Source organism: Notolepis coatsorum (genome assembly GCF_963971535.1).
Source record: "Notolepis coatsorum genome assembly, chromosome: 18".
Classification (NCBI taxonomy): domain Eukaryota; kingdom Metazoa; phylum Chordata; class Actinopteri; order Aulopiformes; family Paralepididae; genus Notolepis; species Notolepis coatsorum.
The window spans coordinates 90644519-90669392 of record NC_140182.1 but is presented as its reverse complement, the minus strand read 5'-3'; the positions used below and the strand labels follow the sequence as shown (position 1 = coordinate 90669392).

The following is a 24874-nucleotide window of genomic DNA, read 5'->3' as shown; positions in this document are numbered from 1 at the left end:
GTTTGTTGCACACATTGAAGGACCTGAGTCTCCTCAGGAAGAACAGCCTGCTCTGTCCCTTCCTGTAGAGGGCCTCTGTGTTGTCCGACCAGTCCAGTTTATTGTTCAGGTGTACCCCAAGGAACTTGTATGAGTCCACCATCTCCACATCCACCCCTCGGATGGAGATGGGAATCGGGGGGGGCCTCTTCTTGCCCCTCCGGAAGTCCACCACCAGCTCCTTGGTCTTACTGGTGTTGAGTTGGAGGTGGTTGCTGTCGCTCCACCCCACGAAGCTCTCCACCAGGGCTCTGTACTCCTCCTCATCATCGTCGGTGATGTAGCTTACGATGGAGGAGTCGTCTGAGAACTTCTGCAGGTGGCACCCGCTGGAGTTGTGGCAGAAGTCTGAGGTGTAGAGGGTGAAGAGGAAGGGTGACAGCACAGTTCCCTGGGGGGCGCCGGTGTTGCTCACCAGTACGTCAGACTGACTGTCCTTTAGTCTGACGTACTGTGGCCTCTCAGTGAGGTAGTCCTTGATCCAGGCCACCAAGCCGTGCTCCAGCTGCATCGCAGAGAGCTTCTCCGCTAGCAGTGACGGCTGGATGGTGTTGAATTCTCCTTTTCATCACAATTTAAGGCGGATTTTCAGAAAATAGGGCTCCGGGCTTAAGGGGTTAAACCACCTCAGTGAAATCCATCATCAGCCCACACCTGCAGGAAGCCTTTCAAGTTTAAATAAAGGTTTGAAACATGGTGATTCTTATTCGGGTGTTCCTAAAAGGTTTATGATCTGTAGTGTCTTAGGATTTTTAAATGTAAAGCACCTCTTATGACCGGCAATTAGTGCTGGGCGATAAAACCATAACGATAATTATCGCAATATATTTTAATAATCGATAATAAAAATATCGACTTTTTTTCTCTCTTTAAATTATTTTTTATTATTTGTATTGTGACCTGCAACAGGGCAGCTTTAAAACCAGAGACAGTGGACAGACTTGTCTTTCTTGCCTGCAACTTAAAGTAATGGCTTTGCTTGTCCAAATGACAATACTGACCAAATTGAGATTAATTTGTCTCTTGTCCATTTATTTAGTTTGCTTTCTAATTTAAAATACAGTTTGAAACTGTCTGTACACGGTAGGCTATGTGTGCTAGCAGAGCTAGTCTCCAGTCGCAAGTCATGGTGCACATGGTACTTTTGCTTTCAAACCAGCTGCAGCCTGAGAACTGGAGTGTGAGGCGGGGCTGTAACACTAAAGGCAACGACAAAGAATTGCTGCAAAATAAACATACATTTGTTGTTTAAATAATAATAAGAAAAGAAATACTAATAGAAATATAGATAATATTAATTATCGATATCGAACGATATGAAAAATTATATCGTGATAACATTTTTGGCCATATCGCCCAGCCCTACCGGCAATGTCAACTCACTCACTCACTCACTCACTCACTCACTCACTCACTCACTCACTCACTCACTCACTCACTCACTCACTCACTCACTCACTCACTCACTCACTCACTCACTCACTCACTCACTCACTCACTCGTTCATTCACTCACTCACTCGTTCATTCATTCAGTCACTCACACTTAGCCATGGGAGACCAGTTCAATATATACAAGAATGCTTTGCATCTATGGTAATGGCTGCATTTATATAGTGCTTTTATCCAAAGCGCTTTACAATTTGTTCCTCACAAATGTGTGTCCTTGTTTTACGCTCTTATCTCTGTATCATCATTATTATTTATTTATTTATTTACTTGTGTTTTTTCAGGAGTGGTGGTAAGGCGGACCCCTTTCTCACTAGCAGAGGATTAGACCCTCCCGTGAGGTCCATGTCTCCAGCCGCCTCAGGCAGAGGAGACCAGACGATGCAGGCCCCTGGATACATAGGCCAAGGGTATGCTTTTTTAACACAGTAAATGTACACATTTTGTTCCAACCCCACTGGCATCAAGGGCTTGAAATCACTAGACTAGTGACTAGTGGTTCTCAGAAGTTATGGTTTGTTTCAGAAATGAAGGTGTGTGTTAATTAAGAGTGTAAATAGCATGATAGCCGGGCTCATTATTCGGGGGAATTTGCCACTTGGCTTTTGCCATTGGATTCAGCCCCATCCTTGAATTTAACACAAAATAAACTACACATTTTGCATGGTAAACGCAATAAAAAAATCTTGCCCACTAAAGTGACAATTAAGAGAGTTGCGTGCCACTGCCTTTATTGATTCTGCATCAATTTCAAATCCCACTGGCCGTACAATCCTCATTTGTCTTCAGTTAATTCACCAAGCTCGCACCATGTATAGAGCTATGACGAGCCAGGTACTATGGAGAAGATTGGACCAGTTCTGGAATGTGTTATTATTGTTGCCAGGGAGGACCATGACGAATACAGGCAGAGGGAGCCTTATACCGGGGTACGGGACCGCTCCCCCATCAAGAGGGAGAACCAGCCGTCCATGCTCAGCCGACCTGGATCCAACAGCAGCAATAGGAGCTATTCCCCGAACAGGGGCTACTCCTACCAGCAGCTCCAGCAGAGAAGTAAGTCCTTACTCTACTGAGGATCAGCTCACATTTATTTGTATTTCCTTATTGTGTCCTGTGTGGGTTTTGGCATCATGAATTGGGATACAGAATTGTATTGTCTAAAATAGATTTTTTTTTTAATTAAGTCAGATTTCTCACCAAATGATTGATCAGATATTTGAGAATGCCAATTGAAATGACAGTTTCATTATCTCCACCAGGTGGCATTCATTTGGCTGAGTGTCTGTGTGTGTGTCTTGTCTATCCGGAGCTAATCTCGCCAACTACATGGCGAGAGATGTGAATGCTGGAATATTTTTTTCACATCGGTCAATGACAAGTATTTTATTTGATTAATTTCCGTCATTGTCCATTGAAATACATATTCAGGAAAAGTTACACCTTTTTAACACAAGGGTGGTACTACACTGATTCGCTAGTGTGTAATGCTAGTGTAGTGTAATAGTGTGAAAGTGTAATAGTGAGCTAGTGTCGGTATGTACTAGTGTGCTAGTGTAATAGTGCAGTAGTTTAATAGTATAATAGTGTGTAAAAGTGTCATAGTGTAGTAGTGTGTAATAGTGCAATAGGAATAATACGGGGAGATCTGCTTTCATTGGTCTATGTTTGCCCCACCCTCTACACTTAAGCCCCAGCCTCCTAACATGTAGGCTACTAGAGAAGAAAAGTGTGGCCACCGCCTGTTGGAGATTTGCACTCTACTGAGCTCACGTTTCTAGTTTTGATACTGTATCACACTTCCTATTACCCTGCAATCCAATGCAGATATCAATTGGACTATTTTAACATGTGGGTTTACATACCAAAAATGGATATTGTGATATTTCTAAATATTGAAAATAGCCATAGAATATTGTGATCTTTTTTTTCTTTTAGTTTTATCTGCATCACCTGCCAGTTTTTATGCATCAGCGCGGTGCAGCTGTGGCCAGAGACATTATGTTTTCTTGTTGTCCGTTGGTCCGTCCGTCTGTCCCATTCTCTCTCGTGAACACAGTATCTCAGGAACGCCTTGAGGGAATTTCTTAAATGTTGTCACAAACATCCACTAGGACTCGAGGATCAACTGAATAGATTTTGGTGGTCAAAGGTCAAGGTCACTGTGACCTCAGGTCCATCCAATGGACCTGTCTCAAAACCCTGCCCCTTTTCTTGATCCTCCAATCACAACTGTCGCTTACCTCGGACAAACCAAGTTTGTCCGAGGTAAGCGACAGTTGTGATTGGAGGATCAAGAAAAGGGGCAGGGTTTTGAGACAGGTCCATTCTCTTGCGAATGTGCTATCAGGAACGTCTGGCGGGAATATCTTCAAATCTGGCACAAACGTCCACTTGGACTCATGTGGGACTTATGGGAGTTGTCAATGAACTCCGTACACAGACTACTACTCTCATTGGTCTAGGTCAACTACACCCCCACACTTAAGCCACGCCTCCTTATGTCCTCTCCATGAAGATATGGTAGGAAGAAGAAGTTCCAGGAGATTGGAAAGAGGGCTACCTCATCAAGATCCCAAAGAAAGGCGACCTTAGCAAATTGCGCAAATTGAGGACCGGGGTTAGACAAGGTTGTCTGCTCTCGCCCTTCCTCTTCCTGCTGGCCATTGACTGGATAATGAAGACCTCCACAGCACAGAGAAGGTACGGGATGCTGACAATTTGGCACTACTGTGGCACACCCAACAACGCATACAGGAGAAGACCAACAATGTGGCATCCACTTCCGCGCAAGTGGTACTCAACATCCACAAAGGCAAGACTAAGATCCTCAAGACCAATGCAGCAAACGACACCCAACGCAATCATGCTGGATGGCGAGGCTTTGGAAGGAGTTGAAGCCTTTACCTACCTTGGCAGTGTTATCGACAAGCAGGGGGGCGGCACAGATGCTGACGTTGGAGCACGAATAAGGAAAGCACATACAGCATTCGTGCAATTACGGAACATCTGGTGCTCAAAAGAACTGACTTCCAACGTCAAGGCAGTCATACTATACTGAGCAGAGACATGGAGAACTACAGCTGCAACCATCAGGAAAGTGCAGGTCTTCATTAACAGCTGCCTGCGGAGGATCATCCACATCCTATGGCCAGACACCATCAGCAACTGCGAACTCTGGCAGAGAACAAACCAGCTGCCCGCAGAAATTAAGAAACGCAGATGGCGCTGGATAGGCCACACCATGCGAAAGCCCGCAAGTACCATCATCACCAGACACGCCCTAACATGGAACCCGCAGGGCAAGCGGAAAAGGGGTCGCCCAAGAAACGCCTGGTGCAGATACCTGGAGGCAGACCCCAAGACCATGAAGATGACCTGGAACCAACTGGAGAGAACGGCTCAAGACCGATGCCTGGAGATCACTTGTTGACAGCCTATGCCCCAGAAGGGGTAGCAGGCGTAAGTAAGTAATTTACATTGGTCTGTGTGCCCAACCCCACACTTAAGCCCCGCCCCTTTCGTATATTGAGAACCGTTTGTCGTAATAACTCACAGGGAGATCGGCCTTTATTGGCCTATGTTTTCCCTGCCCACTACTCTTAAATTCTCCACTGGCTTCTGGCTGGCGGGGGCATACAACTGCGAGGCAGTATTTCTAGTTTGATCTTGATATTTTATTCTATCTTATTCTCTAGGACATGAAGAGGTTCATGGCCAAAACAGAGAGCTTGGTAAGTTTCTCTGCTACAGTAAGACTGCTACTTTACTGTCATATTTTCACTGATATGGAGAATGTGAAGTGGGCGGCGAGTTACAGATGCCGGTTGCCGTCTTGGAAGGAACACATGAATTTGTATTGAGAAATTGCTGTAACTGCAAAATGTCAAAAGTGGAGGAATGGATGAAGAGTTCAAGTTCAAGTTTCTTTATTAGTTGTCATACAGAAGTACAGAATACTTTTATACAAAATGCTTCTTTCTGTTACACTCCAGAGACTGTGCTAGACAAAAATAGATAAGTATAAAATAAAATAAGTATAGCAAGTATAAAATAGAAGTCACATACGTAGACACAAGTGTTCAGTATGTACATATGTACAATGTTCAATGCAGAGTAGAAGTAACTGAGTTACCATACAATATACTATACAATATACTATATAGTGCAAAGCAGAAATGGGATGAGGTACAATTTAGGTACAATTTACAGTAAGGTGTAATGAGGTATGGGTTGTAGTGCAAATTCTTTACCAATAAATATAAAGTGTTTAGGTGTTCTAAAGTCAAGTCAAGTCAATTTTATTTATATAGCACATTTCCAGGCAGCGGCAGCTGGCACCAAAGTGCTTCACAGGCAGGTTGATAAAAACAAAATAATGAGATGCAAGATATAAGATTAAAAACATAATAAAGCAATGAAAGTAATAAAAACAAAATAATATGATGCAAGATATAAGATTAAAAACATAGTAAAGCAATGAAAGTAATAAAAACAGGTAGGACACAGTAAAACAAAGAGGATAGAAGGGCCAGGGGTCTAGTGGTGATTAAGTGGGGGGGAAGGCCAAGGAGAAAAGGTAGGTTTTTAAAAGTGATTTAAAAGCCTCCAGGATCTGGGCGGTCCATACGCTGAGGGGGAGGCTGTTCCACAGTCTAGGCGCTGCGGTGGAGAAAGCTCTGTCTCCCCTAGTCTTGAGCCTAGTTCTAGGCACCACCAGTAGCAGCTGGTCAGCTGATCTGAGGGATCGGTGGGGGGTGTGGCGGTGCAGGAGTTCGGACAGATAGGGAGGAGCCGTGCCATTTAGTGATTTAAAAACATTTAGGGCTAATTTAAAATCGATCCTAAAGCGGACAGGCAGCCAGTGGAGCGAGGCCAAAACTGGGCTGATATGTTCATGTTTTTTTGTTTTGGTGAGGAGGCGCGCGCCTGCATTCTGCACCAGTTGCAGGCGGCGAAGCAAGGATTTGTCGATGCCCGTGTAAAGGGCATTGCAGTAGTCGAGGCGAGTGGTGACAAAGGCATGTATCACCGTCTAGGTTACTTTGGGAGAGGTATGCCTTTGTCTTCGCCAGGAGTCTAAGGTGGTAAAAACTGTTTTTGACTACGACGCTGACCTGTTTGTCAAATTTAAAATTGCTGTCGAAGATGACCCCGAGGTTCCTGACAGAGGTGGAGAGGTTTGGACCCAGGGGACCAAGTGCGTCAATGAGGGGGGTCGGGGGGGGCACTATTAAAAACAATGACCTCGGTTTTCCCTTCATTTAATGTCAGGGAGTTTTCAGACATCCAGCACTTGATTTCTGCCAGGCAGTCAAGTAGTGGTGTTATTGATGTTTTCCCTTGGGTGGGTTTTAAGGGGAGGTAGACCTGCACGTCATCGGCGAAGCAATGGAATAAGATGTTATGTTTTGCCAAGACCTGGCCTAGGGGGAGTATATATAGGAGGAAGAGAGTGGGACCCAATATCGAGCCTTGGGGCACCCCGCAGGTGAGGGGGGCCACAGAGGAAGTGAGTCACCAAGTTGGACAGAGAAGGTCCTATTACTTAAGTAGGACCGGAACCAGTCTAAGACAGGGCCCCTAAGGGCTACGTAATGCTCGAGGTGAGCTAAGAGGATGTGGTGATCTACCGTATCAAAGGCGGCTGTGAGGTCCATGAGTAGTAGTAGGGATGAGTTACCTGCATCAGCAGCTGAAATCAGGTCGTTTAAGACACAGAGGAGGGCCGTTTCAGTGCTGTGTCGTGGTTTAAAGCCAGATTGGAATTTATCATGGATGTTGTTGTGTTCAAGGAATGATTGTAGCTGTATGTAGACTATGCGCTGTGTAAAGTGGGTGCTGCAGTGAGTTGTTTGTTTAAAGTGAGTGTGTGCGTGTGGATGTGTGTGCTGTGAGTGCATTTGATGGTTGTTACATAGTGTTATTGTTTGTTGAGCATCCTGATGGCCTGGGGATAGAAGCTTCTTCTGAGTCTTTCTGTGCTTGCCATGAGGTATCGCTTGCCTGACCGCAGCAGTTCAAAGAGGCAGTTGTTTGGGTGGCTGGAGTCTTTGATAATTCTCTTAGCCTTACCCATGCACCGCTTGTTGTAAATGTTCTGGAGAGTGGGAAGCCCCCCTCCAATTGTGCATTCGGCTGAACGGGCCACTCTCTGTAGTCTGCTACGGTCTTGTGCAGTGCTATTCCCAAACCAGGAGGTGATATTGCCAGTCAGGATGCTCTCTATTGTACATGAGTAGAAGTTCTTAAGGATCTTCTGACTGACTTGGAACTTCCTTAGGCGCCTGAGGAAGTAGAGGCGTTGTTGTGTCTTCTTCACAACACTGTCAATGTGTGTGGTCCATGTCAAGTCCTCGGATATGTGGACTCCGAGGTACTTAAAACTGTTCACACTCTCAACCGGTGCCCCGTCGATGCTGAGGGGGCTGTAGTCCCTGACCCCCGACCTCCTAAAGTCCACAATCATCTCCTTTGTTTTGCTGACGTTCAGGGAGAGGCTGTTCTCTTGACACCATCCCGCTAGGACCTTGACCTCTTCCAGGTAGGCCCTCTCGTCGTTTGCAGAGATCAGGCCCACCAATACTGTGTCGTCAGCAAATTTGATGATTGTGTTGTTGTTCCGCTGTGCCACACAGTCATGTGTGTACAGGGAGTAGAGGAGGGGACTCAGAACACAGCCCTGGGGGGCCCCTATGTTGAGAGTGATGGATGAGAAGGTGCAGTTGCCTGCTCTCACCACCTGGGGTCTGCCCGTCAGGAAGTCCAAGTCCTCCGTGGACCTATTGGGGCGGTATGCAAATTGCAGGGGGTCCAGGTTGATGGGCAGGGAGGAGCAGATGTAGCCCTTTACTAGCTTCTCAAAGCACTTCATGGCTATGGCAGTGAGAGCTACAGGGCAGTAGTCGTTGAGGCAAGCAGGCTTGGATTTTTTCGGTACAGGGATAATAGTGGACTTCTTCAGACAGGTGGGGATGACAGCCTGTTCCAAGGACCTGTTAAATATGTCAGTGAATACCGGGGCCAGTTGGTCGGCACAGACTTTTAGGACGCGGCCGGGGTCCTGCTGCCTTCCTGATATTCACTTTCTTAAAGGTCCTCCTCACCTCATGTTCTGTTAGCCTGAACACTGAGTCTCCATCAGCAGCCCCCCCCCCCCTCCATTGCAGTGGCTTGTAGGCTGGTGTTGTTGTTCCCAGCCTCAAACATCGCATAGAAGGTATTGAGATCATTTGCTAAGGAGATGTCACTGTTCAGCTTGAGGGAGGTGCCTTTGTAATCTGTCATCGTTCTGAGGCCCTGCCACATAGCTCTAGAGTCAGCCTGTTCATATTCGAGTTACATTTTATCCCTGTAGCGCCTTTTTACTTCTATTACTACTCTCCTGACGTTGTATCTCGCCACCTTGTGGTCATTCATGTTGCCTGCCACAAGCCCGGCGTTGTATGCTGAGGTGCGCGCTTTCAGAGCCTCACGGACGGATTTGTCTACCCAGGGCTTTTGGTTTGGGTAAACTCTAATTGTGGTAGTGGGGATTGTTTCTTCCACCAAAGTACAAACAAAGTCCAGCACTGTCTCCGTGTAGTCATTAATGTTATCTGTGTTATCGCGGAACACCCCCCAGTCTGTACATTCAAGTGCAGCTTGGAGTGTGCCCTCTGATTCTACAGACCATTTTTGCACCTCTCGCGAGACTACCGGTGCGCGCTTGAGACTTTGTTTATACTCCGGAGAGAGGAAGATGGCGGCATGATCAGATTAGCCAAATCCACTGGCAGAATGAGACTTGTATCCACACTTAAATTGCGAGTAACAATGGTCTAAAATATTACCGCCTCTGGTGTTACAAGTCACATGCTGGTAGAAGTCTGGCAATACTCTTCTCAGCTTGGCGCTGTTGAAATCACCCACAACCACAATAGCAGCATCGACGTTAGCTGCTTGGATTCTATTTACCTCGTCATGGTGTTTGGAAAGCGCGTCACCTGTGTTTGCTTGTGGTGGGATGTACGCTCCGATCAGGATGATCGACGTTAACTCTCGGGAGAAAGAAAGGCCGGCACTTGACGGATATATACTCCAGGTTGGGGGAGCAGTGGTTCGAAAGCTCCTTCATGTTGCCTGGATCGCTCCAATTGTTGTTCAACATGAAGGCTATTCCACCTCCCCGCAGGGTTGTTTCTAGGGGTTTCTTCCGCGGTGGCCGTGGCGTTTTCCGTGGCGGCTCTCGACAAGACTTCCAGACCATCTTTTAACCCAGAAATCTGCCTGTCGACACACGCAGTCGACCAGAGTAATCCTCTCACAGTGCCATAGCAACCTCTCCACCCACATGACGTCAACTCCACATTCTCCATTGCTAAAGGTTAAACTTTCCAATACATTCAGGATTGTACTGTTGCGAATTCCATCCTTACTTTCTTGAAGGGATCTTCTTTTTTTTGTAGAACTTGGCATACTTACCTCAAGAGCATCTACAGCTAGTGACCACTGCTGTCCCTGTCGTCCGCCGTCAACACCACCATTTCTCCCAGGTGGCAGGCTCCTCATTCACTTCCATTCATTTTGAGGACCTAGTCTATATATCATACTTCTGAAGTAGTGCTGTCAGGCGATTAAAAAAATTTATCTAATTAATTACAGGATTTGTAATTAATTAATCTAATTAATCGCATTTTAATCGCATAACCATTTTATGTCTGATATTCTATATTCTATAATCATATTTAAAATTGCATGTGTCCGGATTGCAGAATTCAGTACTGTATCTATTTTAAAATCTGTATGATTTTTCAGGTCTGGTTAATTTTAGCATGGTGTTATTCAGTCAAAGATAAAAAAAAATGTATTGATATTCTCATTTGGTTCATTATAATTTACTCAAGCCTAGTAACAGACACAGGGCTAGATCCACAAAGAATGGATTGCACGGAGAAAGTTGCACCCTTACTTACAATTCATTATGAATTGAAAATGGGGGACCCTGATGTAAACAAGATGAAAGTCTTTCTCTGGTCTGCATCCCCTTAACAATTGTGTGTATTGAGCCGTACTGTATTGTACCCATTCTGCAATCTGTTGATACAATTTTCATTCAATCAATCACCGTGCAGATGCAGACCAGAGAAAGACTTTCGTCTTGTTTACATCAGGGTCCCCCATTTTCAATTCATAATGAATTGTAAGTAAGGGTGCAACTTGCTCCGTGCAATCCATTCTTTGTGGATCTAGCCCACAGTATTTCTGACACTGGGAATACATTCCCTGAGATCCATAGATGTCCCTAGAATCAGATACCAAGAACATGCAAATGGACCATATTAAAAAAAAGTCTGTAAATGTGTATTCTACGTTCTTATGGAATGAATGAGATACAAAGAAAATATTATTAAAAAAATAATAATATATATATATATATTTTTGTAATTAATTTGGAGTTAATTTTCATAACGCGATAATTTGCTGTGTAATTAATGAATCTAATTAACGCGATAAACTGACGGCCCTATTCTGAAGTATAAACAAACTACAGATTTCAATAAAACAGACAAGTCTGAGTCAAAAGTTACGTGTTTGTTTTGTTGTCTTCTTTATACATTTATAAAATAAAAGTAGTTCTGGTCAATTTGTTGTAGGTTTGACTGCACTGTGTATGGAATGTTTGGGGAGTGGTTACCATGGTTACATGCTACCTTGCCGGAAGTAAGATTCTAAACATTCTGTGAAAAGTTGACCGTTGGCCGAACTATACTTGAAGTGAGAAATAGTTTCTTAGTGGTAACAACTCAAAAAAGTACCTTTGACACACAAAAATATATTACACAGAATATTGCTGTATAGGTTGTTTATACTTCGCAAGTATGCTATTTAGAAAATTTATGAATGGAAGTGAATGGTGGTGGTGACAACTGATGCCAGGGACAGCAGTGGTCGCTAGCTTACTTGTAGATGACCTTAGATAGAGGTAGGATTTCTGAAACCTGACCAGTTCTACTAAAGTGAAATATCCCATTAAACTGTAACAACAGTGAAACAGTAGAAATGCCCCCTAACATCTGACCTGCTGCCAGCGAAGACTGTTTGTGCCTGAACTCCCCGACTTGCTGTGATTGGCCGAAGCGTGAGAAACCCGAGAGGGCATGGCTAATGGGAGTGCTACAGTCGAGCTATGAATTTCCTCTAGTCCTCTCCGAAAATGGCATTGGCGAAAGATTAATATAGGAATGTGTTGGAATCGCGTGGACAATCATTGTTCACAAAATGATTCACCACTTCACTTTTCTTGCTAAGACATCTCGGTTAGTCATCTGTCTGAGAGGGAATAAAAAAAGTGTGAAAGAATTGGACGTCACCGGTCCGAGCTAAGCATCTGTTTTCGGAGGAGGTGTGCGTTATGAGGGCCCAGGGTGTGCTGGAACATGTTAAGATGTTAATTACACTCGCCACGCTCACCGTTAAAAGTGCTGGGAAAAGGATAGCCTTGGGTTTATTGAGGTGGGTTTGGCTTTTTTTTATTCGGGGTCTGACCTCTCCTTGGTTGTGTGAAAGTGGTCTTAAACAGCTGTCTTTAGAATCACACTGTGACCTGACATTTGGCACATTTTCTTTTCCCTTGCAACTTCTTCTTCAAGTTATTGAATGTGAACCGGTGAATCGAGTGTGTTTTGTGTGCGTGGGTGAACAGTTGGCATGTGGCAGGCTCCCTTACAGTTAATGAATTGCAGTTGGCATTGTGGGACGGATCACACTTATTAGGCCTGAGGGGAAGGGAGCGCAGACCGTGACGCAATGTCTCCGTGGTCAGCACTTTGATTTCCTCCTACTTGTACAAACATATTAACAAGAGTTTGGAAATGTAATCTAATTCTTTTCTCTATTGAGGGAGTTTGTGCCCCGGTTCTATCCTCCTTCATCCTTTGCCTATTTTGAGCTGCATGCTCTAGCCGCCTTTGAAGACGCAATAAAACGGTTAGAAAACAGTTGTCCCCCCGCGACCCCCATCTGGAAGGCCAATTAGGCCAACACATCAAAGTGCACACAAAGGGTTTATTTTGGTGCCGAGGATCAGGAATACACACGGGGTCGTACTCACGGAGGTCCTGTGCAGCGTCTCCCCTCGCAGAACGCTGCTTTACAGCAATCCGTTGTGACGCGGACCTGGAACTGGGTCTTTTTGTAGGAAAGCCACTTTACTACAGAGTCAAATGACCTCCCAGACAGCTCTGTGCATATGGTCAGGCCAGAGGAATAGTCCTTTTTTGCGGAAGAATTTGCTGCCGTTGTAATTGTATGATGCGACGGGTGAAGGATTTGACTTTGACAAACCCACAGTCCCACAAAAATTGCTCCGATTGATGAAAATTACTCGGTCATCCCGGGAAGTGGTGATGATGTGTCATAATACAGTGATGATACGGTCTCTGCGGAGGATCCTTCTTTCCCCTCCTGTTTAGATGCAGTATTGATGCAAACAGAGGAATATTTTGCAATAGAAGTACTTTTAATTGTTTTAACTTCATGGCAAGAATTTCATGTCAAAATACAGTGTAATTATCCTTTTAATTATCCCTGTAAATCTCACTGGGAATCTTCCACTGAAATCCCTGTTGATACGATGATGATGATAGATGGACATGAATGGAATGGAATAATGAATGGGTATCGAAAAGGACAAAGTGAAATCCAGTGAATAAGCTAGCGGTGGCATTTTAGCTGCTCAACGGCCACAGCTGACATATGCCCTTGCCGGTGCCCCTGTTGGGGGGGCAGAAGTCAGGCTTTTGTGGCAGGGTACGCTTTGGGACTGGCCATCCGTCATGGTTCATTGCATGCAGAGCGGCAACGCAGCATGCCCAGTGTGCCTGATAAGACGGTGTGTGTGCGCCCCATTGACCAGCTGCCTCTGTACCTCAGTATCTCCACTTGCCATCCGACGTTTCTGGATGACGCAGATGCTCTGTTTTGTGTTGGCAACTTAAATGCTGTTTGTTATCCTTTTTTTTTTTTTTTTTTTAAATAACATCTTGTTTCGTAATATGTTGGATTCTAGCTTAAACTGAACAAAAGCTATGCACAATGAAATATGAAATATGCTGCCATGCAAGAACTGTTGTGATTGCAGATCATTCTGTTGTCAGCAGCAGTCAGGCAGGTCTCTTAACAATTACATTGTTAGGCTTTAATGTGCAATCTGCATTGCCCCTGCAGAATGAAATATTTTCATTTAATTTTGATGGGCTTCACACACTCTGGTTCAACTCCACACACTCTGCCTATTGTTGATTTGCAATGCATGAACATCTGCTTGTGAATCAGTCGCTAATCATTTGAATTATATATTGTCATATTTCATTTAGTGTGTGTTGTAAGCCAGTGTAATGCTATGCAACATGCTTTCCCTCGCTAGACACACAGGTCTGTTCAAGGTGGTACGAATAGTCAGATCTTCATCACATTGATGATCTTTTATCTTTTGTTAATGGTCAACATTGATCATGACTTTGAAGTGAAATTTACACAGTCTGTAATGTACAATGTGCATAGAATTTCTGTGCATCAGGGCGGCCGGGTAGTGCAGCGGACTAAGCGTCTGTCTACCACCACAGAGACAGTGGGATCGAATCCAGCTGTTGTGCTTCCGGGTTGGCCGACCATCCATACTAACACAATTGGCAGTGTTAGAGGGTGGGAAACCCGGTGAGGGTGGGTCCTGGTCGGCGACTCCTACAGTTCGGTCGGGGCGCCTGCACAGCAAGGGAAGGATCTAAGAGAGGTAGTGTGACCTTCCACACATTACACTCTGAGAGTCCGCGCTGCCGGGTGAAAAGAAGCGGCGGGCTGGGTACACGTGTGTCGGAGGAAGCATGTGATAGTCTCCGTCCTCCCGGACCGACGGTAGGGGGTAGGGTGCGCAACGACCAGGAAGGGGATTGGGAATTGGCATAACGACTAACATTGGGATGGGAGAAAAACGGAAAAAGAAAGGAGGAAAAAGGTAAATAAAAGAATTTCTGTGCATCTTTTTGAGAGTGAAACAGAACTACTTAAAGCATTCACTGGGTGTCTCGCAACCCGAAAGCCTTGTAGTTAGTAGGGGGAGAAAATAAACAAGTGTTTTTAATTATACCTTGGCTCAAAATGCATCGCCATGGGAGATTCCTTAAATACAGGGCTGGATAGAACATCCATGGGGGCTCTGACGGCGCGCGATGACTCCTCGTCATCACTGGCACTCATATGCATGATGCCAGTTCAAGGTTTGCCAGCAGTAGATCAATGTTAATTACATTCGCCACTAAAGTGCTGGGAAAAGGATAGCCTTGGTTTATTGAGCTGGGTTGGCTCGTGATTCAGGGTCTGACCTCTCTGTGTCAAAGTAGTCTCAAACAGCTGTCTTCAGAATCACACTGTGACTGACTGATTTGACATGTTTTCTTTTCTCTCGCAACTTTGCGAGTCATTGAATGTGAACCAGTGAGTTGAGTGTGTATATTTCTGAGTACCGGTGATGCTCGTATACATGCTGGCAGCTCGACGTTTGCCAGCGGTAGATCTATGTTATGGCCCACGGACCTAAGGCACCTGCTGTCAGAGCTGAGGTGGCTGATCAATCTGCTACCGTAAGCGATTGATTTGATAGTCATACGGGTTGCATTTACTAATGGGCTACATAGCCTGGTAATTGAGTTAAGTTGGTTTACGTTAACAGGATTTCGAAAGCTAATAATAACGTTACCAAATGAATGATTTATTTGGGCGTCTAACAAAGTTAGTAACATAACATTGCTGTACTTTGTGTGTTTTGTCTGCTTCGATCCAGCAAGCTAAGATATAGTATCTATATACCTTAGATATTGTAGATTTGCGGGTCTGAATCTCCACTCTTATCACACATTTTGCCACTTTACCGGTAGGTCACTGGCTGTGCAATGCAAGTAAGCTCCCACAGTAAGCATAAAGTTTACTTGAAAACTATAAACGTTTAATCATAAAGTCCTTGTAGCAGAGTTTTTGAGAATGAATCGGTGCAGGTCGGGGGAGCACTCATCCTCACTCTGATTGGTGAGAGAGAGAGCGCGTGTCCAGTGATGGACATGGTCTTGCAAAAGCAACGTTATTATTATTGTTTCCTCGCTTGGCTATTTAGCTTGTAACCGAGTCTGTCAACAGACACAGCCTGCTCCAACACTGTATTTGAATTTGGTCAATAAGCACACAGTCTAACTTAGGGCCCAAACTATTTGGATAGTTCAACTTTCAGAAGGCATCACTTATACTCATCTTTTTTTCCTACTTTTTTTCTTCATTAGGCATAATTCATTGCCAAATGCATTGGTCTTTAGTCGACCTTTTAGAATTTCAATCTTTCTTATCTTTATTGAGTATTGGAATATGATCATAGATGTAGACACCATCTATAATCCTATTCTGATGGTCAATAAAGATTGAAAAAAGTTTTCTTCTACACTGTACAGACTATACAGATCGAGATGTATACATCATAAAATACATGTATATTTTGGCACGGTCAATGTGTCCATCCGGACGATTACAATCTCTTCTCAGGCGGCGCAGAACAAAGTTAGTTTTGAGCCCTGCTGTAATAAAAACAAAAAATCTTCAGCTTGGTTTGTTTTTTTATAGACATATTGGAGCCAGTAGAATGCAATATTTTTATTTAGTCACAGCTGAACTTGTCAACCGCTATTGTGCGTGCGTTCCAGTGAGAGGGTGATTTATACCATCCATCCGCACCACAGCCTCCTGCCCGCTCCATTGTTCCCTGTGCAACTGCAACACAGTGCTTGGTGGCTCGCAGTAAAAAAAATAAAAAGAGAACGATTGTTCCCAAATGTGTTTTTAATATAGAACAGAATTAAAGAAAGTATGCTGTGGTGATCCTTGTGTGTTCTTTAGGTCTCCCTCTTCTCTTCTGTATTACGTTTCCCTCCTTTTCCTAAACTGCCTCTGTTTACTGTAAGCGTCTGAGGTCGATGAACTGAGTCTTCTGCTTTGCTCTTTTGTCTCCACAGATAAGCCCAGATCGCTGACTCCCTCTGGATCTAAGGAAGGATCACCTCACAGCTCAGTGCTCGTCAAGGTGTGACCAGCGTAGAAACTGCATTTGATTTGTCTCCACCAGTAATATGTTAATAATAATAATACACTTTATTTGTATAGCACCTTTCATACAAGAATTACAGCCCAACGTGCTTCACAGCAGTGATGTAGACACAACATAGACGCAGACATAAAATTTGCATTACAATGCAATGCATAAAGTGCAGACATATAATGAGTATAAAAATAGACAGAATAAGAGCAATGCAATAAAATAGTTGTCACATGACTGTTTGTTAATTGGATACAATGCCATTATTGTATAGAAAAATGGTATTGCTGCAATTGGTGCAATAAATAAACTAAACTGTGACTCCGTTAAAAAAAAAGCACCCTCTTTCAGTTATCCTAGTCATGACCAAACGGTTAGGAAACACCAGTTCATTACCCAATATGGCAAATGGAATTTTACACAGATTACCGTTTTTGCGTCTCATTGCGTTCCCGCATTGCAGGGCATGCAGCTCATGTTCTGTCCCTGTGGTTGGATAGGGTCGCGTTAGACGAGCCAATATTCACCAAGTGTGACCCGTTTCCTGGGAGGATCAACGTCTCTCAGACTTTGTAAGCGGAGAATAATAAGGTTGTCGGCTTTCAATGCTAATCGAACCATTGCATTGACTGTTAGACCAGTGGTTCTCAACCTGTGGGTCAGGTGATTGTTGGGGGTCGCGAAAATAATATATACATGTTTTATTCTCTTTTTTTTTTTTGTGACATAATGAAATTCTAAATCCTGAAATGGCCTGAAAAGGGGACATGAAAGAAGGGAGAAGTTACACAATTTACATTTGGTAATTTAGAGGAACGCTTTTATCCAAAGCGACTTACAGAAGTCACCAGGAGGGGTACATCTCTGGCAGCTAAGGGTATGTGGCATTGTTCATCAAATAGTATCGAGCTTGAGTGTTGCACTCTGAGTGCATAGTAGTATAGACATATTAGCAAGATGGGTAGTAGTATAAGTATAGTAGCATAGCATTAGGGTACATAATAGTAAAAAGTCATTTTAGATTTTCTTTTTTACCAACCCACAACACCACAAAGGCTCTGTTGAAGATGCACCCTGCATCGAAACCTTAGTCTAAAAGAAAGTTTATTGCCTTAAATCCGTGTGCTCCTCTTGGACAAAACCTCTTAAAGGTCCCATGCATTATAAATGGCCTTTTCCAGTGTTTAGCATTGTATCCTAGCAATTGGGGATTATATCAATGTGGTCTGTGTTGTTAATTATCATATTGACTCATCAGTCTAATCTCGAGTTCACGAGATCCCTCACTCAATTAAGCTGTTCTGATTTGACGGTATTGCTGACAAGAATAAGGTACTGATCTGCAGTAACGCCCCCTCTATGGTTGTAGCGCATAGTGTAATCCGGCACTTCCTCAAACAGAGGCAGAGAATGAGCGAGAGAGAGAGAGGGACCGGCGGGACCGTGCAGAAGTGTGTGTAAAAATGTGTGTGCCATCTCTCTCCCTCGTCGGAGCATTTACACACAAACTTGACTGCGTGTGTGTCGGGGACGCATCTCTCTCTCTCTCTCTCTCTCTCTCTCTCTCTCTCTCTTTCTCTTTCTCTTTCTCTTTCTCTTTCTCTTTCTCTTTCTCTTTCTCTCTCTCTCTCTCTCTCTATAACAGCCTGAAATCCTGAGGCTGAAAAATTATGCTTTTGAGTACTTCATTAGAAATATAAAACAATGAATTAAAAAAAGAAAAAAAACGTACAGATGTCTTCCATAGACTCACAGGAATTGTGTAAAGTTGCCCAAATAGTGCAAGGAATAGCAATGCATATCCCCTTTAAGTCTCTCCCCGATTAAAGGGAAAATAAGTCATTCTTTGGTCGAGGTTCATCATTCCTCCTTCTATGCTCAACTATATCAGGGGTCGCGAAAAGGCATCCTTCAGTTCTTTAGGGCTCATTAACCAAAAAGGTTCAGAACCACTGTTTTAGACCCCAGGTATAAAATGAAAAGCGAGTAACACACATACTATAGTTTTTCTTTGAATTAGACCGATGCAGGCCCTCGTTTTGTCCTTTGAAAATGCAGTAGATTGATGTATTCATGTCAGTAGGTGTTGGCTTTCATCTTTGGCTGTTGGAGTCCTTTGATCTGAGATGTACAGGGCAAGGCGTTCATGTTTACTGTTGACATGCAGCATGCATAATGAAGCCTTTACCAACACAAGAGCGGCAGTGACAGAGGAACGATGGCTCTCCTCAAACTCGCTGCAGACTTTGAAATCGGAACCGGTTTCTAAACCACGTGACCTGAGCGCTAACCCATTGAACTTTGACCTGCCAGGAGGAACCCCCTGCGTCTGTACCGGAGTCGGAGGAGGTGTCGGCGGCCAGCCAGGAGCCAAAGCCGACACCAGAGGAGGACTTTAAGGCCCGCCGGTCACAGGCCATAGCAACTAAAGCTCTGGAAATCGAGAAGGTAATGAGTTTTCCTCCATCCTACCGCAGCTAATTCTTCACTTGGCCGGCTGTGTGCTGGTTTTGCCGCATTGTAACTCCTCTCCACTCATTACCAGGGCTTCAGTTAAGCTCAGTGCAACTTTATTATCCCAGATGGGAAACTTGACTTGCAGTCGGGACAAAAGATTAAGAAAAAAAGAAAAAAACATGTACAAAATATTCTCCTGGACATACAATATACAGAACACAACTAAGTATATCTAAAGTGTTCAAATTTAACAGGGTTATTGCACAGGGAAAATATATTTACCATGCTAGATTACATGTGCAAATTGAGCAGGGAATGAAGGAGTGTTTACTCCTATTGCACTTAAACCGGGGTCTAAATCTACAACCTGAGGGTCGAGTCTCAAAGTGGAGTGGAGCGGGTGGTCAGTCGGGGTCTAAATCTACAACCTGAGGTAGGGCTGGGCGATATGGCCTAAAAATAAAATCTCAGATTTTTTCACACCACATCCGATTTACGATTTTAATCTATTTTTTTCTCTTAAAAAAAATTATCAAACCAAGATACATTTTCCTATTGGGATTAAAGTGCAAACCCAATCTTCACTTAAAATTGTTTTAAATAATTATATATATATATATATATATATATATATATATATATCAGTGGAGGTTTCTCTATGACGACACGTGAAACACAAATTCACTCATAATTCATAATTATTATTAATTTACATATACCTATATATATATAAAAAAAAAAAAAAAAAAAACTATATATATATATATTATTTTTTTTTATTATTATTATTTTTTTTTTTATTATAAATGTTTTCCTCTGTAAAAAAATGCCAGTGAATTTTTTTTTCTTCAAAAATGGCCAAAATTGACAGCTCTGAGCAGGCCTGCACTGCAGTATTGCCTGCAGTAATTATTCGTGAAGAAAACTTCACAGGTGTGACCCATTGTTAAATAAATAATAAATAACAGCGAATCAAAATAGGCTATTAACTTCATCTAAGAACGGTCTGTGCAGTTAAACTCTTGCCATTGAATGGAGGATTGATTGATTGACAGCCCTTGACATCCAATACACGGAGGTTGAATATGATTGGCAGCCTTGCAAATCCAATCAGAGATTTCTGCATTGCAAAGTCAAAATGGGTCCAGCTGCATGTGAGGAGGATAGGTTTAGCTCGGGCCAATCTCAAGTTTCTCAAGTTTCTTTATTAGTTGTCATACAGAAGTACAGAATACTTTTATACAAAATGTAACATAAAGAAGCATTTTGTATAAAAGTATTCTGTACTTCTGTATGACAACTAATAAAGAAACTTGAGAAACTTGAGATTGGCCCGAGCTAAACCTATCCTCCTCACATGCAGCTGGACCCATTTTGACTATGTGAAAGTTGAGACTATGAGAAAGTTGTTGTTTAGTAGGTAGTAAGCTGTACAGCTATAACAAGTCAGGCTAAATTAAACTTTGCGCCAACATTAGGATCGAAGTATAAACCAGCAACTGAGCAACATGAAGAAGTGGATTTATGCATCTGGATCAGAAAAAACGTTGTGGATGAAAAAGTAAGTACTGTAGGCTACAGTGCTTGTATGCTAACAGTAGCTAGGCAGCTTAGCCTACATCACAATGATAATCACCAAGCTAACTTACTGTACACACTGTAGGGCTGGGCAATTAATTGAAACAGAATCGCGATATCGATTCATAGACCTATGCAATCTAATTTCTAAGTTATGACTATTTTCTTTTATTAAAAAAAACGTTTTTTTTTTTTTTTTTTTTTTTTTTTTATTATTATTTTATCTGGGTTGAACATGATTTGTGGAACTCCCTCTGGTGTTGTGGTCGTGGTATTCACTGACCTTTGGGAAGTATTTCGACATGCACATGGGTATCTTAGTGGTATAGTGTATCTTGTAGACCAGGCCCATTGCAAGTTGCTGTACTCCGTCGTCTACTCTAAGCCATCCTAGGTTGTCAAAGTGGACAGGGGTGAGGTGGGTTTTAGGAGTAAGGTCAAGCAGTAGTCTGACCAGTTTGTTTTGTGATGTTTGTAATCTTGTTTTTAGTGCCTTTGAGGTGCTTTGGTACCATGAGGTGCAAGCATAGTCGTAGTACCCTTGAATGAGTGCTCCTGTTAGAGTCTTCAAGGTATTCTTGTTTACCAGAGAGGAGATCCGGTACAGGAATCTAGTTCGTTGGTTGACTTAGTTTTTACATTGGATCCCATTTTGTCACAGGAAAGATTTGCCTCTATAGGATGGAACCCAGGTAGGTAATTTCATCTTTCCTTTTAAGATAAGATAAGATATTCCTTTATTGATCCCCTTGGGGAAATTCAGGCATCATAGCAGCATGGGGGAAGGGGGGGGTACAGGTAGTGAAAACTACACAAGCAGTGTAAACAAATAGGTCAATATAATTTACTATCTAACTAACTGAAATATACATTATTCATTATTCACAGTATCACAGTATCCACATAAGGTGCAGTATGCATAAGGTAGTGTTATTGTCCTACTTGGGTTCCTATTAGTTCTAGGTCGATGTCTGGCAGCAGTCGCTGCCCACTGTTGTGGAGCCTGATGGCCACTGGTATGAAGGACTGTCCGAGGCGGTTAGTTGAGTGCCGGGGGGGTATGAGTCTGTGGCTTCCTTGTCACCTTCACCTAATATGTTTTGATCTGGTCAGGTGCGCTGTCACCTAAAATGTTTTGATCTGATCAGGTGCGCTGTCACCTAATATGATTTCATCTGGTCAGGTGCGCTGTCACCTAATATGTTTTCATCTGGTCAGGTCCGCTGTCACCTAATGTTAATTTGTTTTCATCTGTGTCCACTGACCACTGACACACAGTGGGGGATGTTTTAAAAATATTATTTAATATATAATATAATATAATAATTTGTGCTTCACCTAAAAATGTGGTCAGCAGCCTCCACTGATATATATATATATATATATATATATATATATATATATATATATATATATATATATATATATATATATATATATAGATATATATATATATATATATAAAAGGTTACTCTTGATCAAACAAAGATGAATGTCCCTATTGGGATTAATAGTGCAATAACTTGCTTTTTCACCAAACTTCACTTAAAACAAATAAAAGGTGCCTCTTGATCATCAAACAAGAATGAATTTCCCTATTGGGATTAATAAAGTGCAAATCTAACTTTCAACAAACATCACTTTTTGTAAAATAAAAGGTGACTCTTAAAAAAATTAAAAATAGGAAATCGATTTTCATAATTTTTTTTTTATCTTCCTAAATCATGAATTCGAATGAATCCATTAATCGCCCAGCCCTAACCTGAGGGTAGTCCCAAAGTGGAGTGAGGCGGGTGGTCTAAACCAGTGGTTCTCAACTGGTCTAGCCTCGGGACCCAACATTTTCCTTAGTCATTAAAGGATAACTCCACTTTTTTTTTAAATTAGCTTATTTAACATCTTCCCTGGAGTTAGACAAGAAGATGCATACCTTTTTTGTCTCTGTGCGTGCATTTTAGCTTTGGGAATAGACGCTCCGTTAGCATAGCTTAGCTTCATCACTGGAAGTGGGGGAGGACAGTAGCCTTACAGTGCCTTACAGTGTATTGCAAGGTCTGACATTGACCAAACTTGATATGCATGACCTTGGTGGGCTCTAGGTCAACTCCTGAAAAGGGGGTCAATGTCAGACCTTGCAATCAAAAGTTAGGGGCGCACTGAAATTATGGCAAGGGTTATTAGCCCCCTAACTTTTGATTGCAAAGTCTGACATTGACCCCCTTTTCAGGAGTTGACCTAGAGCCCACCAAGGTCATGCATATCAAGTTTGGTCAATGTCAGACCTTGCAATACACTGTAAGGCACTGTAAGGCTACTGTCCTCCCCCACTTCCAGTGATGAAGCTAAGCTATGCTAACGGAGCGTCTATTCCCAAAGCTAAAATGCACGCACAGAGACAAAAAAGGTATGCATCTTCTTGTCTAACTCCAGGGAAGATGTTAAATAAGCTAATTTAAAAAAAAAAGTGGAGTTATCCTTTAAGTCGCGACCCAAATTTTTGAACCACTATGATTTATTTCAAATCTTTTTTTTTGCAGTAATACGCAATCTTTCATGCACTGTTAAAAACATGAAATAAACACAAAAAAGTGCAACTAGGGCTAAACACATAATGAAATAAAAAAATTATAAATAAAATATGCTTCTTAGCAGATTTCTTAGCTTAACATAACAGACCTAAGTTTGGGGGAACTAATGGGATAACTGGGGTTGCAACAAAAGTGCAACTAGGGCTAAAAACCCAATGATGGTCATTGTCGCAAAATAATTGACCGACACGGAGTTTAGAATACCGAGGCGCCTCGCCGAGGTGTTCTAAACGTAGTGAAGGTCAATTATTTTGCGACAATGACCGAGTATAGGCTATACATTATCCCGCTTATTACATGGCTAACTTACTAACAATATACCTAATTCATTTTACACCATCGACAAGACTAGATCAAATGCAGACGCAGTTGTTGTGTGGCTTTGCTGTCGTAATTATTATCGCCGGCATTCGGCAGGTGTGTCTGATTGCACTGATGCAGTGTGTGTCAGTGGGCTTGATTGCTGCAGCTGCGAACAGCGGTCATTATTGCTCGGCAGAGGTCCGTTATCGAGTAATAACGGACCTCTGCCGAGCGCTATTGACCAATCACAATCAAGCATTTCGGCGAATGTGAAAACGCCATGTACCGGTAATAATAATAATAAATAATATGCTTCTTAGCAGATTTCTTAGCTTAACATAACAGACCTACAGTAAGTTTGGGGGAAATAATGGGATAACTGGGGTTGCAACAAAAGTGCAAGGGCTAAAAACACAATGAAATAAAATAATAATAATAATAAATAATATATCCTTCTTAGCAGACTTCTTAGCTTAACATCCCAGGGCCCTCATTTATCAACGTGGCGTACACACAGATATGTGCGTAACCCGTGCGTACGATCATTTCTAAGCAAAGTGTGGGATTTATCAATTTGAACTTGTGCTTGACTTTGTGCGTATATTTAAGCACAGGTCGGACCATGCGTAGCTGGCGCCCGTTGGTAGAATATATTATTACAACAAGGAAATAAGCTTCTGTGCATTAGTTTCAACACTGGCATGTTCTGTATGAACCGTAATTCATTATAGTTCATTGTAAAATAGCAACAGTAGTGGTCAAAACCCTATAAATAGCATTTGGAATAATAGGTATTTTCTCTCAGAATGAATGCAGCATGGTTTATATAGCGTTATCGGAATATACGGGGTGTACTGACTGACTGCGCTCCGCTTACTGTAACTCAACTCGTTATTATTTTGCACACAGACCGCAGAAACACGGGAACGTTTTGATTATATTTAAAAGTTACGTTAAACGAAACAAGTGGAATTTCGAAGCTGTAAGCAGAATACAAGTCATATGAACACCCACGATATAGTGTTCTTCCCCCTTCCTACTGTATAAGAAAGAATAAAAAACGCATTGCAATGAGACCAGAGTGTATGTGTATTACAAAACCCTTGCAATAATGTGTCTTAAATTAATGAAAAGCATACATGCTCTGGACACAGAGCATATATCGTGTGGGTGATATGACTTGTATTATGCTTACAGAATTCCACGTATTTAGTTTTACAATGTCAAAGCCTTTTAATATAAATCAAAACGTTCCCGTATTTATGCAATCTATGCGCAAAATAATGAGTTGAGGTAGATACACACTCAGAACGTATTACATGCTGGTATGCTGATAGAGTAAACTATTA

At 42.6% G+C, this 24874-nt stretch overlaps 1 protein-coding gene across 2 annotated transcripts in view; it reads left to right on the top strand.

Annotated features, from left to right (window-relative positions):
• Nucleotides 1-24874, top strand: part of LOC311244687 (uncharacterized protein) — a 69946-nt gene that overhangs the window by 33827 nt on the left and 11245 nt on the right. The window contains exons 6-10 of one of the 2 annotated variants that reach the window (XM_084334325.1): nucleotides 1772-1897; nucleotides 2374-2543; nucleotides 5186-5221; nucleotides 16520-16587; nucleotides 18913-19047. In XM_084334325.1, coding sequence (XP_084190451.1) covers nucleotides 1772-1897; nucleotides 2374-2543; nucleotides 5186-5221; nucleotides 16520-16587; nucleotides 18913-19047 — 535 coding nt within the window. The remainder of the gene's footprint in view (nucleotides 1-1771; nucleotides 1898-2373; nucleotides 2544-5185; nucleotides 5222-16519; nucleotides 16588-18912; nucleotides 19048-24874) is intronic. The other variant, XM_084334326.1, reaches the window with a different exon arrangement.